This window comes from Phyllostomus hastatus, unplaced genomic scaffold (genome assembly GCF_019186645.2).
Source record: "Phyllostomus hastatus isolate PE091 unplaced genomic scaffold, TTU_PhHast_1.1 phas_contig_1, whole genome shotgun sequence".
Lineage (NCBI taxonomy): Eukaryota > Metazoa > Chordata > Mammalia > Chiroptera > Phyllostomidae > Phyllostomus > Phyllostomus hastatus.
This window is the reverse complement of record NW_025333498.1, coordinates 23,452,421-23,472,013: the sequence shown is the minus strand read 5'-3', so window position 1 is coordinate 23,472,013 and position 19,593 is coordinate 23,452,421. Positions and strand designations below refer to the sequence as shown.

The 19,593-nt window shown below is 35.5% G+C and overlaps 1 protein-coding gene across 4 annotated transcripts in view; it reads right to left on the bottom strand.

Moving 5' to 3' along the window:
- Positions 1-328: 328 nt before the first annotated feature.
- SCN7A (sodium voltage-gated channel alpha subunit 7) overlaps positions 329-19,593 on the bottom strand; it is an 83,775-nt gene continuing 64,510 nt past the window's right edge. For 3 of the 4 annotated variants that reach the window (XM_045858705.1, XM_045858861.1, XM_045858949.1), the window contains exons 17-25: positions 19,130-19,284; positions 15,722-15,895; positions 12,863-12,970; positions 9,450-9,728; positions 8,665-8,718; positions 7,344-7,481; positions 6,149-6,253; positions 5,564-5,834; positions 329-2,890 (exon numbers count right to left, since the gene is read on the bottom strand). In XM_045858705.1, coding sequence (XP_045714661.1) covers positions 1,857-2,890; positions 5,564-5,834; positions 6,149-6,253; positions 7,344-7,481; positions 8,665-8,718; positions 9,450-9,728; positions 12,863-12,970; positions 15,722-15,895; positions 19,130-19,284 — 2,318 coding nt within the window. In that variant the 3' untranslated portion in view covers positions 329-1,856. The remainder of the gene's footprint in view (positions 2,891-5,563; positions 5,835-6,148; positions 6,254-7,343; positions 7,482-8,664; positions 8,719-9,449; positions 9,729-12,862; positions 12,971-15,721; positions 15,896-19,129; positions 19,285-19,593) is intronic. The other variant, XM_045858782.1, reaches the window with a different exon arrangement.

The following is a 19,593-nucleotide window of genomic DNA, read 5'->3' as shown; positions in this document are numbered from 1 at the left end:
ATCAGCTGCTTGGCCATATTTTCCTGAATCTCATTGACAGTCTGAAAGCTCTTCCCTTTCAAAGGTGATTTTAATTTTGAGAAAAGCCAGAAAACACAGGGCACCAAATCTGGGCTGTAGGGGATCTGAGTAACCTGGGTGATTTGATGTTTTGCCAAAAAACTGCATGAGATGTGATGATAAGTAGACACATTGTTGTGATGAAGCTGCCAGTCACGGATGCCCATAGCTGCAGCCTTCTGAATCATCCAAATAGTTTCCAGAGGAATGTTCAAGCTTAATGCAAAATTTGATGCAGATTCATTGCTCTACTCACTGAGTCATTTTGACTACAGTGGCCACACAGGACACATGCTCACTCAATGGGGTCTACCACCCCCACTGACCAGTACAGTGAAGTTGTCATTGTTCTCGCATGCACATTCCAGTCCACTCTCCTTGGATGCCAGATTGTATCAATGGTACACAAACTGTTCCCATTAAATTAACAATGGTTGGACCTTTTCTGGACAGACCTTGTAGATGTGGCTGCATTTTTATGAACATGTCTAAAAACAACTTTGTGCCAATCTTTTATAAATAATTTCAATGGTGAAAAATAATGTTTAGGATTTTAAAGTTTTTCAGATATAAAACATTTTGGAGAGTAATTATGTGTGTAATGAGATAAAAACAAGAACTCAGAAAGACCAACGAGTAACCGGAAACTAACTTGTACATATTAATGTTATATAACCCCACCAACATACTTACACTTTGATCTCCTAATTCAGAGTTCTCACAGCTTCAGTGATCATTTTCTTTCTCTATTTATAAAGAACCATAAAGTACAGCACAAAGTAGTTCAAATTGGCCACAGTTTCCCAACTAATGATCAAGACACTGAAAATCCTTAGACACGATGGCAGCCCTTGATTCTTCTAATTCATATTATGATATATGTTTGTCAGATCTTATATACTCAATGTTACTTTATGGGTAAATGGTAAAAATACATCAGTTTTATGATAAGGTAAGACTTAAGACTACTAACATATTTTCTATTATATCATTTTATTAAATACACTTTTTAAAATGTGAATAAAGAAAGTATAGGTCATAACCGATTTTCCTTTTTTCTTCTTGTTCTACAAACACGTGCAACTGAAGAGCTGACATAGCTGAAACTAACCAGAGATGGGAAGCCAGGAATCCAAGAACCATGAAACAACACTAATTCCCCATACCAAAAACAGAAGAAATAAAACAGAAACAGGGCTCCGATCAATCTTTTTCAGATGTGGTTTGATTCAGCCCAAGGTCTCTGTGGCTGATCTCAAAGGCACTTTCTAAAAATAGCCCTTCCTCTTCCCCCAATTGGCATCTGTGTAGGAAAGTTCATGATTTAATGGCCTATAGCACTATACTGCTTTTAAAACACTATTCAACATTAAGAAAGAGGAGACTTGGATCCCATCAAGTTGAAGTAGACATAAAAATATACTGGGAAGACCCCTTTGCTACTAATCTCTACCCCCACTTCCCCATCCTCCAGAAGAATCACACATAGAGAAAATCCTATAGAGAAAACAAGCATTGGATTATCAAGTGGCATTATAACCCACTTTCACTCACTGCAGTGATTTAAAGGGATGTCTGATTACACTGAATGCAGAGGGGTAAAACTGAATTTAACATGGAGTCTTGTGAAAGCTTAACTTCCATGAGTTGTAAACAACTGATTATTAACTGAAGTCTTTACTTTCTCTAATCTTTGCTTTTATTTCTGACTTCAACCTTTAACATTTTTGAGAGATGTAAAGAAAGTGAAAAAGTGGTTAGTGGAATTAGATATGGCTTTGAATAGTGGACTTTTGCTAAGCTTTATCAGAACAGGCATCTTCTTTGGTAGCTTTATCTTCCCCATCATCATCTATCATATGAATATCTGATGTATTTTTGTCATTTTGCCTCAAACGGTAACTTTTATAAGCACGCTGAATGATGGTTGCCGAGACTGCCTCTTGCTTTCGTTTCAGAGTAGTTGTAATTGGCTCATATGTGATCTTAAAAGGGCTGGCTAACATAAACCCGGACTCTATCTCTGAAAGCATTTTCTCCATGCTCACATCTCTACCCATAACTCTCTTTGTAAAAGCAAGTAAGATATCAAGGCAATGAATTCTGTCCCCAACGGCCATCGGAAGATCCATGGCGACAAGCTGGCCCCTGTTTGGCTTTGCCATGAAAAGAGGAGGATCCAGAGCAGCTGCAAAGTCTGAAAGCTTGCTAGAATCTATGTACTGGGTCCTGTCAGGATCAAACCTTGTCCACACCTGAAAGAATTTCCTAAAATCATCTTCACTCAGTGTCCTGGCTTTTTTTTTAGAAGCAATATTTAAAAACTCCATAACAAAAACAATGTACATGTTTACAATGATCAGCCATGATATGATGATATAACTGACAAAATAAATAATTCCAACAGAGGGATTACCACAGTCTCCTCTAACCTGAGTCCCAGGGTTAATTTTTTCAGGATCACAGTCAGACCATTTACTGTTGAAAATGGCATTAAGCATCCCGTCCCAACCAGCAAATATTGTGACTTGGAAAACACAGAGCATACTGCTGCCAAAGGTTTCAAAGTTGGACACATCATTAATTCCAGCTTCCTTTTTAACATAGGCAAAGTTGTACATTCCAAAGATGGCATACATGAACATGACCAAGAAGATGAGAAGACTGATGTTCAACAATGCTGGGAGGGAGAGGATCAAAGGAAGCAGCAGATCACGGAACACCTTTGGTCCTTTCCCAGGATGCAGGATGTGGATGATCCGAGAGAGAAGTATGAGTTGCACAAAGGGAGGAGGTACAAGGTAGTATCCTGCCAGAGGCAGAAATAGTTCTGGTGTAGGAAAGATAAAGCAGGCAGTAAAATTAGTCAGATTCGGTGGTATTTAGAGGAATGTAAATTATTTTACATTTTATTTCATTCTATATGTTAAGATCATTTTACTCATCCTTCTCATAGAGCATTTAGCACATATTTTAAGTTTGGGTTGGTCAAATACTATGTAGCAATGTCCAGAGTATCTGGCAAAATTTGGAAGAGAATTCTTTGTACCATCATCCTGTGAGTATTATGTGTCAAGTACCTCTGGAATCACAGATGGTATGCATCTGTCATATGACCATAGTCATTTTTTTCTAATTGTAATTAGATCAAGAAATTTAGTTTGATGCAACTTTTATTCCACACCTAATAAAGGTGTTGTGCAAATATGCAAAGATGAATAATGTGAATTCTGTCCTCAAAGCCTTTCTAATCTACAGAGGTAGACATTTAAACTAATTATAATACAAGGCAGAAAAACATGGTTGATGAATATAATTACAAAAAGTTTTTGCTAAATTGAATTTATTGGGGTGACACTGGCTAACAAAATTATACAGGTTTCAGGTGCACAATTCTACAATATATCATTTGTACTTTAATGACTCACAGATTTTAATTTAATTTACTTATTTCATAAATAATATTTGGGCCCTTAAGAACTTTCAATGCGAACTGAATAAGTGAGTCTTTGCCTAGACCTTTTTCCTGACAGCAGTGGGTGAATGAGGGAACTATATGAAAGTGAGAGAGAGAACTATAAGACAAGGTGAAATTATAACTACTATGAAAAGGGATGTTGCTGGAAGTCCTGGAGAGGATGTGGTGCCTTTTGAGTTCAGGAGGTGGGGGAGGGGAGAATCATATGAAGCTTCTAAATGAGATGGTATGTTTGCTGAATCTGGAAGGATTATGTCTCACATTTCTGTTGAACTTTGTTACTGTTAATGCTGGCACTCTCTCTGACGTTCTGAGCATATATCCTCTGACGTGCCAGCATATATCCTCATCTCCAAAGTGCTTTAATGACTTTCTACTCTGACTCAAATTTCCATTTCTCCTCAATCTTCTAAACTCTTCCATTTTGCAGGAGGTAACCCCCTTTAATTAAAAGCATATTTGTCTACATCTTCCAGAGTACAGACAGCTTATTCTGCCCCACCCCATATTTCTCAAGATAGAAAGATGGAATAAGCAGGCATCTTTTTTTCTTTCCAATGTGATTTCCAGACACCTTTCCTTCCCATCATTTTCATAAAGAAAAGAGATGGACACTTTGTGGGTCATGTCATTTAACAATACCTTCCTTCTCTTACCACTCCCTGGCTCCATGATCTAGTCATTCCTCCTCATTTATATGCAACTTGAGTCTTTAGTACTTGGCTCCTGTTGCCCTTTCCCTCCCAGCACCTACCAGCATCAACAGCCCATTCAAGGCTAGTCTTTCAATCTTTGGCTTTCTTAATTGTAATAACCTCCATCATTTATTACTTCAATCTTATACAGTGATGGCCACCTTCTGAACCCAGGCGGGAGACCTGCCTTCCGAGCTCTGAGATTCAAACAGCTTTCTCTCTGACTGTGGTTTCCTCTCTCCAGGCCTCTGTTTCAGTCCCCCACCTCAGTCTCATAGGGCTCTTCAATTCTACATTCCTCTGGTACCTTCCTGTTGCTCCCTTTATGTACTTTCAGTCAAGCTTCTTATACGTGCCTGTTAATAGTTCATCTACTTTGACTACTAGGTGAATGAGTGAATTTTCCAGAAGCACACCTGGGCTGACAGTTTATCCACATTTTTTACTGCTGATTACACCAAATAGTATTTGACAATAAACATTAAATGTCGTTCCTATTTTCATGGAGCTCAAATTCCATTATGTGTCTTGTAGGACGCAGACAACAAAGAAATTTTTCTCTGCTAAAACACTTCTCCTAGATTATTTCTTTGCTACCTCCAATCTAATAAGTAACTGTTTAGATTTTTTGCTTCATCTGTGAAGTTTTCTCTGCCTTCTAGTTACTGATTAGGTGTCCTCACTAATGTGCTGCTGTAACAGCCCTTCCATAATCTTATCTGATCCTTGATAGCACAGTAAAATGAACTGTTAGTTTTCTGTATCTCTTAATAAATTATAAAAATATGGCCATAAAGGAATTATGCCTAACATGTTGATCAATGAATTCTTTGCATATAGTATAATATCTATGCACAAATAGGGTAATCAAATACATTGGTTAAATAAAAGACTGAGATCTCCAGAGTAAAACTAGTGACCCATTTTTTAAAGCCTTACACTCTACTGTTGTGAAAGTTGTAAACAGTTAGAGATTAGAGGAAAGAGAAAATTGTGTGAGCTTGAAAGGTCTTATCATGTTAAGATAAAGAGATACTTAGTGTCATCCTAGGAAACTAATGTAGGTTAATATACTGAAAGGGTAATTATTTACTTGGTGGTCTGTGAAGTAAAGCCTATGTATTAATTCAGACAGGATTTTTTAGTGCCTCATAACTGTCAGGCATGTGTACATGCATGAATGCAAAAATTTAAAGCATTTCTGTTGGAAATAACAAGGGTCCCTACCTCTTTTGCTGATTAAGAGGCTAGGTCTCAGGAGACATTTACTATAAGAACTTGCCTGAATTAACATTTCTACAAATGAAAATCTGACTACACAAAATCTTACCTGTAATGGAGAACACAACCACCATAAAATCAAAAATGTTCCATCCAATAGTGAAATAGTTACAATGGAAAGAGATTAGCTTCAGCACACATTCTGCAGCGTACAACACAACAAAAGTGAAGTTGATCCAGTAGAGGGCAGTGTCCATTTGTTCACTCTGTTCATCACTTTGTATCATAATCGTTATTGCTTGGAAGCAGATAAGAACCATAATGATGATATTAAAAACTCGACTTGTTACCAAGTCAAAGATGAATCTTCGGAACTTGTTCTGTGGGTAAAGAAAAAGGTGTAGTAGTCTTATTAATAGGATACCTAAACACATACATAGGCTTTAGATTTACAACTTTACTCCCAGCATGAATAGGAGAATGAATCAAGGCCTAAGTTTTTACCAAACTAGAATTACAGCATACAGTCAAAACAAGCAAAAAGACATCAAAAGTTTTGTCAAAAAACATATTTTTAAAATTTTTGTCAAAAGTGTTTGTTGTTGACAAATTTAAAACACATGTTTATTTAAAAGATGAATACATAAAGAGAACTTTTTTAAAAGCTTCAAAAGAAATTGACATGTTTTCTTACTCCTGGGCGAGGTGTTGATTTTAGAGAATCCTCATACATCAGCTTCTTCAGTGCATGGTATTGTTTTTTCTGCTTTCCTGTTATAAAGATATTTGAACCTCCTTGGTAAAGAAATGAAAGAAAATACATATTAATCACATTTAATCCAAATTTCACTTTATATTAAAATGCATTTTGGAAAGCTTGGCAATGATTGATTTAATCTTCTTAAAAAGTCTTAACTGCAATGAACTAAATCATAAACACATCTGACTTTCTGCAGAGAAATCCATATAAAACATACGTAGAACATACACTGGGGGCGATTGATATGCGATTATCTTTTGGTGCACTTTCCTGTGGGTAGTCAACCCTATTTAAACTTTTCAGTCTGCTGAGGCCTACCTCTTGCAGACTGAGACAAAGGAGAAATGGAATATCTAGAAAAGTTTACCTATTTGACCACCGACCTCTTTAACCCCATCTGATTAGTGGGAACTTGGAGTGGTTTGTTTACAAGATTTTCCACATGCCTAACTTGATGATACAGCTAAAGTTGTAACTTCAAAATAAAACTATTCTTTGATTTGTTAGGAGGCTTGCCTGTGCTAATTAGGTCCCTGTGGTTAGAATAAGCAGACTTTGATGAGTTTTGAGGCCTTTGCAATTTGTAGAAGCCTTGAAGGGAATATTTGTGTGTAGATGGCACCAATGGGCTGTCCGATTCTGCCTCTGCATTCTCTCTTATTCATGTCAAACACTCTTATTTAGGTGACCCAATCAGAATTTATGACTCTCTCTACTTTTAGCATAAAAAGCTACTCTAACTGAAAAAATATCTATGCTGGTTATGATTCTGAAGGCTTTGAAAATTTCAGAGAAGAAAAAACTGTGATTTGTTTTTCTCGAACTTCACATATTTGTGCAAATGCACAATGATTTTTTAGCATGTTATTATTTATGAACATACACACAGAAATATAAAATTTTTACCTTTTAAACTTGCCTGTGTATATTTGAATATAGAAAACAATGTACAGAATGAATATTTTAGTAATATTTATCAATATACAGGAACATCACTTGTTTTTTGCTAAGTACCAAATAAAAAATGACATTAAGCTGAACCCAAAACCAATTATTTGAACCAGGACATTTTTGTAAACGTGTTTGATTTTCTCAGGCATTGAATGAAACAAAAACCATTTATACTTATCTTTACTTTATGCTTGTTGAAATTAGCAATAATAACACCAACCAGCATAGTCAGAGGAAGAAATAATCCAATGATAACAAAGTTAATAAAATAAATATACATGTAGAGGTTGTCTTCAAAATTAGGCTGCATATCTACCTAAAAATTAAGTTAAAAAATAAGCAAAATCAGGCATAACGTAGAGGACTTACAAGGCAGTGAAAATACTCTATATGACATTGTAATGATGGGTCCATGTTATCACACATATTTCTAAACCCACAGACTGCACCACACTGAGTGAACCCAAGGTAAACTATGAACTTTGGGTAATTATTATGTAGCAATGTAGATTTACCCTTGGTAAAAAATACACCATTCTAATGAGTGATATTAATAATGGGGAGGGTATGCATGAGTGGAGGAAGGGGATATATGAGAAATACCTGTACCTCTCTCTTAATTATGTTGTAAACCTAAAACTGCACTAAAAAATAAATTCTTTTTAAAAAATATTTTATTTATTTATTTTTAGAGAGAGAAGGGAGGGAGAAAGAGAGAGAGAGAGAGAGAAACATCAATGTGCGGTTGCTGGGGGCCGTGGCTTGCAACCCAGGCATGTGCCCTGGCTGGGAATCGAACCTGCGACACTTTGGTTCGCAGCCCACACTCAATCCACTGAACTAAGCCAGCCAGGGCTAAAAATAAATTCTTTAAAAATAAAAATAAATAAAAAGTGAAAAACAAGGAAATATTGATACTGATCTTTTTAAACAAATGATTTATAAAACAATTTCTGACAAGAAAATCCAACAAATGCAAGCCCTGGCTGGCGTAGCTCAGTGGATGGAGCGCGGGCTGGGATCCAAAGTGTCCCAGGTTCGATTCCCAGCCAGGGTAGATGCCTGGGTTGCAGGCCATAACCCCCAGCAACCGCACATTGATGTTTCTCTCTCTCTCTCTCTCTCTCTCCCTCCCTTCCCTCTCTAAAAATAAATAAATAAAAATCTTAAAAAAAAAAAAAAGAAAATCCAACAATGCTACTTGAGACAATGTTTTCTCTTTACTCATTGGATTTCAAAGTTTATTATATTTCTTTAATGATTGTTAAGAAGTCTGATAATCCTTGAAATGGTCCTATTGGGGCTCACCCCATTTTATATAATCCTGAAACAATTTCATTGCCCATGAAATACTCAATATAAACTGTATTTAATTTTTGCCTAGCATAAACATTTACTTTTACACTGTTAATTATTGTTATTGCTAGTGCTCTGTTCTTGAATTACAAAAATGAGTTTGCTTATACATTAACAATGGCTTTAAATTATATTATACTTACTTGAGTAGAATCAACAGCTGAATTCATAATATCGATCCACCCATTAAATGTTGCCTATAAAAATGGCATGTATTTAATGTTTACGGAAATCTTATGTTTCATAGAAAATAAAAGTAAAACTCAGTCTGTTATTAATACAGTAATAAAACATTTGATTAGTAAGGCTCACCACACTTCAATATATTGTATAACTAAGATCTTTACCATTTTCATCATTATATTTATGTTGTTTGTTAACAACTATTTAAAACTACTTAGTGTAAATGTAGTTAATAAGAAATTTCTTTTAAAATAGTATAAAAAGAAATATAGGTAGAGAGATAGAGAAATAGTAAATAAATACATGCTGCCTGAGTATCATAGTTACTTGTAACTTCTCTCTATGTGCTTTTCTATGGAGAAACTGAGACAGGAATGGTTCACCTCCTCATGCCTACCAGATGTTGGGTAACTGAGTAGCTATTCCTCAGAGCACTAAGCAGAAATAAAACAGCTGGACCAAAAATTGTGACCCTATTACACGATCAGTGACAGAAACAGGTTTGGCTAGTAGCTGCTGTTTTCTCAGTCAGTGCTGCCTTCACCTCCACTTCCTTCTCCAAAAAGAACAGAAACTTTCACTTTCGTTTCTCTAAATGAACTTATTTATTCATAATATGTATCTTCTAATAAGTAATAGCTGAAATAATTAATAACCAGTTCTATTAATCTTCCACTTTTTTCCTCATGTTTACCTGCAATATGGATGAACATATAGTAGATAATAAAATCAAAAACATACTTACTACTTGAAGTAATGAAAGGAAACCATTTCCAACATTATCAAAGTTCAGTTTTGCATTCTCCCATGGCATGGATTCATTAAATAAAAGACTTTCACATTGACTCTTATTACTGACTTCATGTATAGGAAACCTTTCTCCTGTTGTTGGGTCAATGCATTCATAGAACTTGCCAGCAAATAAGTGGACTCCCATGATGCTAAAGGCCAGCCAGACCATAAGGCAGACCAGGACCGCATTCCAAGCGGGTAAAGTTGTTTTGATCAAAGCTCTCACAACCACCTGGCATATAAAAAGCAAACATGTAAACTTTAGGTAAGAAATGTGAAAGTATTTTTATTAAATTGGAAATACTAATTAATGTGATCTCATATTGAAATAACAAAAAAAGGCCATCTCTAAAGATTTAATAGGCCACATGCTGGTATTTAAATAACCTAAGTAACAAATTTCAATTAAAAATACACATTTAAAAATCTAGACATTCTCAAAGTGTTTTAGTAAAAAATCATTAAAAGAACAGCAGAGCTGATTAGTATAAATACTAGCATAATGAAGTATTTCACTGATTGAACAAGTTTATCAACCATTATGCGTGAAATGGGCAAGACAAGTGAACCTGTGTGTATGTATAAGATTATCTAGACAGGCTGTAAAATGAGAGCAAAACAGACTTAATTTGGGAGCATTCTACCCTTCAGGAGGAACATCCTATAAAGGAGAGAGGAAAGCAGTGGCAGGGGAAATAAGAGAAGACCAAGAAATTATAGATCAATGAAGTCAAGAGACTGTTTCAAGAAACACAGAATAGAGAGCTAGACCTCACAACATCACAAAACCCCTCATGAACCACTCTGTCGCTGGTGAGACACTCCACAGTGGAAAGTTGGGATGTGAATTCACCACTTAAACTTGAATGACAGCAATAGTGTATCACCATCTCCATTTCCTTAAGTCCCTTTACTCTTTAATATTGCAATCAAAACTTTATTCTCATCACTCCACTAATGCAGCTATGCAAATATAAACCAGTAGTTATAGCCAACAGAATATTTTCAGTCTTTGCCATTTCTTTATCTTCCACTCAGCATTCACACTTTTGAATCTCTTCCCCTCAATCACTTCATTTTCTCTTTTTTTTCTGAGGCACCATTGATTTTCTCTTATATGAGCCTAACCTTTCCTACCCTCAGCCATTACTGGATACATATATTTTTGCCTATACTTACTTGTTTGTATGCTCCTTAATTTTCTGGCCTTGAATTAATATTTTGACTTTTAATTGTGTTTTTAATAAGACTTTTTTATTTCTAAAACTAAATTACGTTCAGACAATTTACTGATAGGGGCATTTTTCCCCCTGCCCCCCTCCCCCCATGTATCTAAATCTATTTATTAGGGGAAAAAAAACCCTGGTATTATTCTATAACATTTTTTACAATGATAAGTAATTTATTTTAGTTTATTATTTCTCTGTGTGTGTGCTTCTCAGCTTCATGGGAGTATAATAAAGAAATAAAATTTGCATATATTTAAGGTATACAAAATCATGATTTGATATATGTATACATTATGAAATGATTACCACACTCAAGCTAATTAACACATCCATCACCTCACATAGTTGTTCTTCTTGTTTTTTTTTGGTGATTGTGAAAAAACTTAAGATCTCCTCTCTTGGAAAATGTCAAGTACACAGTACGATATTATCAACAGTACATAGTCACCATGCTACACATGACATTCCAGAGCTTATTCCTCGTATAGATGAAAGTTTGTGCCTTTGACCAACACCTCCCCATCTGTAACCCCCACCCACCACATTTTTACTTAATAGGTCATGTGTAGTTTATAGCCCTAGGATATTCTTTGAAATTTTTCTATTACTAAACAGTATTTATGCTGGAAATTTGGTTGTCTTGTCATTTTAATCTTACTCTTACAGACCTCTCCAACCACATTTTACTTTTCAGCTTATTTTTTTCCTTATTTTGGTTTAAAAGCAAACCCATGGGGGTAATGCTACTTTATGGACCTCCATAACATTCTTAATAAAATATTTCCTAAGTTATAATGTAAATTACAATTATAAGCTAATCAGGATTAAATCCTATTATAATGAGTCAACCAGATTCATATAAATTACAAAAATATTATTATCAATCATGTTCTCGCATATATATTAAATGTAATTAATATACGTAATAAACCCAGTTATATATGTGTATATATACATATATGAATACACATATATGAATACACATATATGATATAGAGGTGATAGGATTAAAATGTCTGCAATATGTTTTTTATAAAATTCACATTTTAAGTTTTTTTATATTTCTGTGTTGAATTTTTAATAATCACACAAACTTTTATATAAAAACAAGTGGAAAAATTCAAGTGTTATGGTTTCTTAATGAATGACAGTTTAAATGTAATGTATAGTGTATGTACTATAAAATAATACAGCTAAAACAAATAATTTTCTTACTGGATCCTACCTACATTGAATGTGGTTTTCTGTAATAATAAATTGAAAGGATAATGCTAAATAATATATGTAAATAAAAATGCAAAAACCCAAAAGTATAATTATGAAATAAAAGGTCAAATTATACTTTTCCTGCCATTTCTGTGTGCAATTGATCTTGGTATATCTATATAATTGTACTAATTGTGGTGGCCAAAGACTGTTTTTTCTATTAGGTTGAGCCACAGTATATTTCCTTTCTAGGCTCAAAAGATTGAACATTAGCCATTTTATGTGGTTCATCTTATTAGTTTCTCTCACATTGCTCAGAAGGGGTTTTGGCATGAGAGCGATGGAGATACAACTGGTAAGAATTCACAGTTCATGATGTGTGACTTTTAAAAAGCAAATATATTTTTAATTTTACTTAGTAAATAACTATTTAGTGTATACAATGTTCTTGTAATTTTAAAACTTAGCCAACTGATTAAAGTTTCAACTGCTGACAGTTAAATTTTTAATTTCAGATCATTTTATTAATACTCATACATATCCATGTGGATTAGAATGGTTTTACTTTTGAAAATATTTTCTCTCTCTTATGGACATGGACAAGAGTGTGGTGATTGCTGGGAGGAGGGGGTATAAGGGAACTAAATGGTAGTGGAAAAATATAATAAAGATTAAAAAAAGGAATATTTTCTCTCAACTATTGTTTTTTTTTGCTTATTTTTATTACTTTTCATATCTTATTAACAATGAAGACCTAAAATCCTAATAAGCATAAGCATAGCTAATATTCCTTTTTTATCTTTAGCAGAATATAAGGTTTTTGTATTAGTATTGTCAAAGATATAAATGAGAAAATTGCAAAAGTTTACATCTGAAAAATTTGGTAATCCTACATTAAAATTATAAATTAGTTTACAAACTTTCCTCTTACCTTCATTCTTTCAAACTGAGATAGAACTCTAAGCGCCCGAAGGAATTTAATGGAAGTAAGCGGTTTTAGTTCTTCCCGAGATTTGCCTATTAAGCTAAGACAAAACACCTAGATAAAGGAAAATAAAAAAAATTAATAGGATTTAATTTTAACTTTAACCAAAACAATCTATAAAAGGAACTTTTCTTTTATTACATAGAGATACATAGTCCAAGCCTACCAAGAAATATGCAAAATATGCTTTAATATGTATTTCAGTATATCTTAACAATGACTTATATAGAAAAGCATAAGAAAATCATTTTGTGTTAAGATCACTTAAAAAAAGATTAAAAAATTTTCTGGTTATGAGAATACATGTTATTGAAATAAACAAAATTTATATATTTGATACTGTCTATAGTTGATGATTAATAATTATATCTATTTTTAGTTTGAAATTAAATAAAATCAGCTTCATGATTATTTTTAATACAGTAATAGTATACAACATATTTATTAAAACAAAATTTGGAATATACTCACATATGAATCTATATATAAATAGTTAAGACAATATAGAGAATTAGATTTTACAGGAGAGTCATCAAGAAGGATGTGAATATTGTTATGTCCAAATACAAAGTACAGAAAGATAGTAAGGTAATTTTTTAAAGTAAGTATTTGCATAAAAATGATTTGAAGTTAATAAATGTTAATGGAAATTGAGCAAGGTGGTGGAATTAAGACTAACTTTTATTGTGCCTTCATATTTTCTGTATTTATAAGGCAACATGATGAAAAAAATTTTTTTATCCTATATTAAAGAGAAGGTCTTGAAGTAGCCTTTGAATATGGGTATCATTTACCTAAGCATGGTGAACTATGGGCACAAGAACAAGGAAGGTGAGTTGCAGTTTGGTTTGGGTGTAGTAGAAGGTTAATTTGAAAGAGTTAATTTAGAAGACAGAGGTCAGATATTTTAAGTTATTATTTATAGACTGAGATGCTTCAATCATTGCTTATAGAATTGGGAGCCATTTGTTTATTCAGCAAAAGTACTGAATACCTATCATGTGACTTAAATTATTCTAAAAATAGGGGATAAGGACAGAACCAATTTGAGGGGAAAAATCTGCCTTGATGGGGCTTATCTTTCACTGGGGCAACAAAGCAATAAGCAAAATCAATCAATAAATTATGTACTGTTAGTAGGTGCTTTGGAAATGAAGAAAGCAGAGAGAGGAAAAGGAAGTATTGGAGTGGTTGTATTTTTAAATCAGGTAATGTGGAAAGGCCTAACTTCAAAGTTTCATTTAAGCAGACATAAAAGAGGTGAGCCAGCAAAACTTCCAGGTGGATGGAAGAGTAAGTGCAGAGGCACTAAATGAATACAACCTTGGCATATATGAGGTGCTTCAAGAAGGTCAGCTGGTGGCACATAGACCAAGATGGGGAAAGGGAGAGTGGTGGGAGAGAAGATTGGATTATGTAGAGACTTGTAGAACTTTTATTCTGAGTGAGACATAGTATTTACTGGAGGGTTTCAAGAAGAGAAGTGATTTGAGCTGACTTCCATTTTACAACAGTAAAATATACATGATTGCTATGTGGAAAACAGAATGAAAATGTGCAGAGGTGGAAGCAAGAATAGCACTTTGGAATATATTGCAGTGATCCAAATGAGCATTTTTGGTTGCTTAGATCAGTGTGATACTGGTGCAGGTAATGATGACTAGTCTCATTTTGAATATATAATGTCAAATTTTTAAATGTTTCAGGATGCTGATATTTTCAAGATATTGCATAATAAGTCTGTCTTGTTAGCAGTGAGTACATATTTGATTGTTGGGAAACCCTCATGGCTAAAAGGGAGTAAAAAGACCTTGGGACCATAAGCCATTAAGGAGACAAAGCTTATCTTCTTTGTAGGGGTCCTGTCTCTGTCCTTTTACTTCACCTTGCTTGGCCTCCAGTGCATGACTGGTTAGCTAATGACAGGTAAGATTCCTCAAAGGAGGGATGACCTAAGACATCCATGGTCATGAAGGAGCCCTCAGGGAAGAACTTTGGGGGCTACAGGATAAGGGGGTAATGGACCCTCTCCCCTTGGCTTTGACATAGCTTCAGTCCACATTCTGTCTGCAAGAAGTCTCCTAATATCTTGGCTGCCTTACTTACCCTGACTAACTTAAGCCTGAAACAATGCTGGAGGTGGGTGTTCCCCTGTGCTGGTATGGGTGGGTTTCCTGGGGTGATGAGGCCTGAGAAAGAATGCATAAAATCCTATGAAACCTATTCCGCTAAAACCCTCAATTTAAATGATAAAGGACCAAGCTTGAAATGAGTTTGTTTCCCCAAAGTTTTATGGCCCTTTAACTATCTGACCCTGACTCAAAATAAGCCATCAGAGTTCTTTGAATGTTATCTATTGTTTGATCATTACTTCCTGACAATGATTGATGAGCTTTACGTATACACCCTGTATTCCTATGCAAATTAAACCTAGTAAAAGCCCATTGAGGAACTGGCTCCTGGCCCTTCTCCTTTGAGGGACTGGCCACATTTTCTCCCCAAGCACATCATGCCTTAGTAGACTTATTCTCATCTGTGGTGGTCTGGAGAGCCCTGTGGGTGGAGCCCTCCCACACTTGACTGTTAGAATAATCCAGGAAAGAAATAAGTGCAGAATTGTCAATTTTAGAATGAAAAGACAAGGATAAATATTAAACATTACAAATGAAAAAACATGGAATGTTGGTGATTAGAAGTGTACAAAGAGAGAACAAAAGGAAGATACAAGCAAATGGAATCATAAAAAAGTAAGAGCAAAAAAGAATCAGCAAATCAAATAGCTTAAATTATTTTTTAAATACGTACAATAACAACCATGAAGTCTAGCCTGTACCAGCCATTAGTGAAATAGGCTTTAAAACCATACGCCATCCACTTTAGAAGCATTTCCAGAATGAAGATATAAGTGAAGATCATGTCAGCATATTCTAATAAGATTTTAATAGTCTTTCTTTGATCGATATATATATCTTCAAAAGCCTATGGGAAAAAATTAAGGATTAGTGTACATATAATTTCTAAAATGCCTTTTGGCATGGCAGGGAGTAGAATACCATCTCTAGTAAGCAGATGGTGAGCAAAGTCATAGGTTATAGTCTCAAGGGCTGGTTAATTTTGCTTGGATTTATTCATATAGTCCCTAAGTATCATTTTCTGATTCTATGCCTGTAACAGACATTATTTGACCCTACAACCACTTCTTATAGAGATTGAATTTAATCTCATAATGGTTGTAAATAGTGATCCAATCCAGTTAAACTTAATGTAAGAGGCAGAAACTTCAGTCACATCTGATGTGGCTCTTATCTCTAATTCCATGTAGCCAACTCACAGATATACAGCACTTGCTAATAACAGACTAGATATTTTTTTAATGTTTTCAGATATCCACACAGTTACATAAGAAAGTGTCACAAACCTTGTTTCACTACAGAAATAATCAAAGTACACCAGTGGAAACATATAAATATGAAATAAAACTATAATAATTTATCCAAAGATTCTCATCTGGCAACCATTAAAATGCTCTCTGTACCAATGAGTCTGTTTCTGTTCTGCATGTTTTCTTTTCTGTTTCTGTTTCTTTTGTGTTTTTTTTTAGATTCATTTGTTTATATGTACTTATTATCATTTTATTATGCACATTTTTGATCTTCTTTTTCTTAAAGAAGATTCTTTAACATTTCATGTAATACTAGTTTGGTGTGGTGATAAACTCCTTCAGTTTTTTTTTTCTTTCCTGGGAAGCCCTTTATATGTTCTTTGATTCTAAATGATAGCTGTGCTGAGTAGAGTAATCTTGTTTGTGGGGTCCTTGCTTTTCATCACTCTGAATATTTCTTGCCAGTCCCTTCCAGCCTGCAAAGCCTCTGTTGAGAAAAAACTGACAGTCTTGTGGCAGCTCACTTATAGGTAACTACTTTTTTCCTTCTTGCTTTTAACATTCTTTCTTTATCTTTAACCTTTGGCATTTTAATTATGTGTCTTGGTGTGAGCCTCTTTGGATTCATCTTGTTTGGGACTCTCTGTGCTTCCTGGACTTGTATGTTTACTTCTTTCATGAGGTTAAGGATGTTTTCTGTCATTATTTTTTCAGATAGGTTTTCAATTTGTTTCTCTCTCTCTTCTCCTTCACGTACTCCCAAGATGCAAATGTTAGTACACTTTAAGCTATCCCAGAGGTTTCTTATACTATCCTCATTTTCTTATTTTTTTTCCCTTTTTGCTGTTTTGATTAGGTGTTTTCTACTTTTTTATCTTCCATATCTCTGATTTGATCCCCTGCTTCATCTACTCCATTCTCAATTCATTGCAATATATTCTTCATTTCAGTTAAAGTAGTCTTTGTTTCTGATTCTTTTTTATGTTTTCTAGTTGTTTTTGTTTTCTATCTTTTTGTTGAAGTTCTCACTAAATTCATCTACTCTTCTAAGTTCACTGAGTATACTTTTTCAGCAGTGCTTTGAACTCTATATCCAGTAAATTTCTGCTCTCCATTCTGTTCAGTTCTTTTCCATAATTTTTGCTTTATTCTTTCATTTGGGACATGTTTCTTTGTCTCCTCATTTTGGCAGCCTCCCTGTGTTTGTTTCTATGTATTAGATAGAGCTGCTATGTGCCCAGGCTTGGTAGAGTGGCTGTGTGTAGTAGGTATCCTGAAGGTTGCAGTGGAACAAGCTTGCCATTTACCTGATCTGGGCACTCCAGCTGCACCCCTCATGAGGCTGAATGCACCCTCCTATTGTAGTTGGGCCTTGATTGTTGTTGGTATATCAATGCAAAGGATTTATTCCCAGGCTGATCAGCTGGAAGAATTACCTTCAACCAGTATGCAGGATCAATAGCATAGCAGCTGACTCCACAGAGCAGGATTTATTTCATTGAGGCTTTTGTACCTGGTGAGTCCACCCTTTGTGTGTGTTGTTTGTGGAAGTGGTTGGGTGGTGCTTTGATGTGGTCTGAAGTTGTCTACAGGTGCACTGGCTCTGGATCCTCCAGGGAGGTGCAGACCAAGGTCAGTACTGCCTGTGTTCTGCCTGGGACCATCTGGAATGAGCTACAAAGCAATCTGCAGGTGGCTGCTACTTGTGCTGGGCTTGAAGGTGCCCAAAGAGGTCAACTGTGAACTGAGGTCAGCTGTTGCTAGTTCTGGTCCTGGGGGCCAGTTAGTGAGAGGCACAGGGTTCATGGAGGCCAGATGTTGCTTGTTTGAGAGATTTTAGGCAAGTCTGAAGCATGAACCAAGACAGGCCTTTCATATGAAAAAGCCACTAGAAACAGCTTGGATGCACCCAAAGGTTGGGCGGTGTGGAGTCTCAGGGAATCACCAGGGCAGGGTAAACAGTGATAGCCAGGTTGATGGAGACTCTATGTGGAGAGTGCTCTGAAAAGGAACAATGGCCAATGCCAGCACTTCTATCTGGGAGAAAGTTGCTCCTCCAACTCATGTCATGATGCATAGGAATTCAGTTCCTCTTCATATGTCCCTGGCACCTTTTGAGTTGCTGCCTCAGTGCTGGAGCTCAGAGCAAGTGAGTGAAAAATCTGTGCATGGAACCTTGAAGAGGATGGGTCCTTTAAGAGGAACACCTTGGACTCTAAGAGCTTCTGTTCCACTCAGCCACAGTGGCTGCTGTTTTACAGCCAGAAGTTACAAGGACTTCTCTTGTTAACACTGGAACCCTGGGCTGGGGGACTTGGTATGGGGCTGGTACTCCTGGCTCCTCAAACATGACCTCTGTCGCTAAGATATCCCTCCTGATTTTTATTTGCCACATGTGGATGTGGGATCAGCCTGTTCCATGTCTCCTCCTACCAGTCTCGGTATGGCTTCTTCTTTATATCCTTAGTGGCAGGGCTTCTTGGTCAGCTGAACAATGGTTTTTCTTTAGTTTACTTGTAATTTTGATGTGGTTGTAGAAGGATGTACCGCATTTACCTATGCTGTCTCTTCTTGACTAGAAGCCTAAACTTTGCCTTTTATATAAACCTTGATTAAAATAAGGAGAATGAAATATCTAGTTAACATTCCTTTTTTTCTACTGTCATTCATATTCTTTTAATAATGCATGTCTTTCAAAACTAAAATCACAGACTATGAATTCTGGTGCTATAATAAGTATCCTGGGGGAATCTAATTTGGTATGGTGACTTTATAAATTAACAGACTTGTAACATACTTTTACCATAAAAATCTTACCTACTCTCACTTACCAGAGCAGCTGTGCTGAGCAAAGTGACAAGGCCAATGAAACACTTAAAAAAACTGTTTTCTACTATCTTGCAGCATGTTTTCCTTATGTTTGGCCAAACTTTTCCTCTCTTGGATTCTCTACTGATTTGACCTGGTGAAGATCTTTGTTCATAACCTGTCAAGAATAAAACTGTTGAGAAAAAATCTTGGAATTCATGAAAAAAAATCCCCAAATTTCTACCATACACTCTCAATTATTTGTTGGAGTCTGCCCTGCCTGGTCTCAGGAAGCTGTAACTCCCTGTGACTTAGGCTGAGTGAGAGACGTCTGGACCAAGAGACACCAAGGAGACAAAACTTATTTCTCTGGCATGAATGCTGCCTGTTGTGTGTTGGTCCCCAATGCTTGATTAGTTAGCCAATGACGGGTAAGATTTCTCATGGTGGGGGGAATTGCCTAAGACAGGCATGATCATGTGGAGGC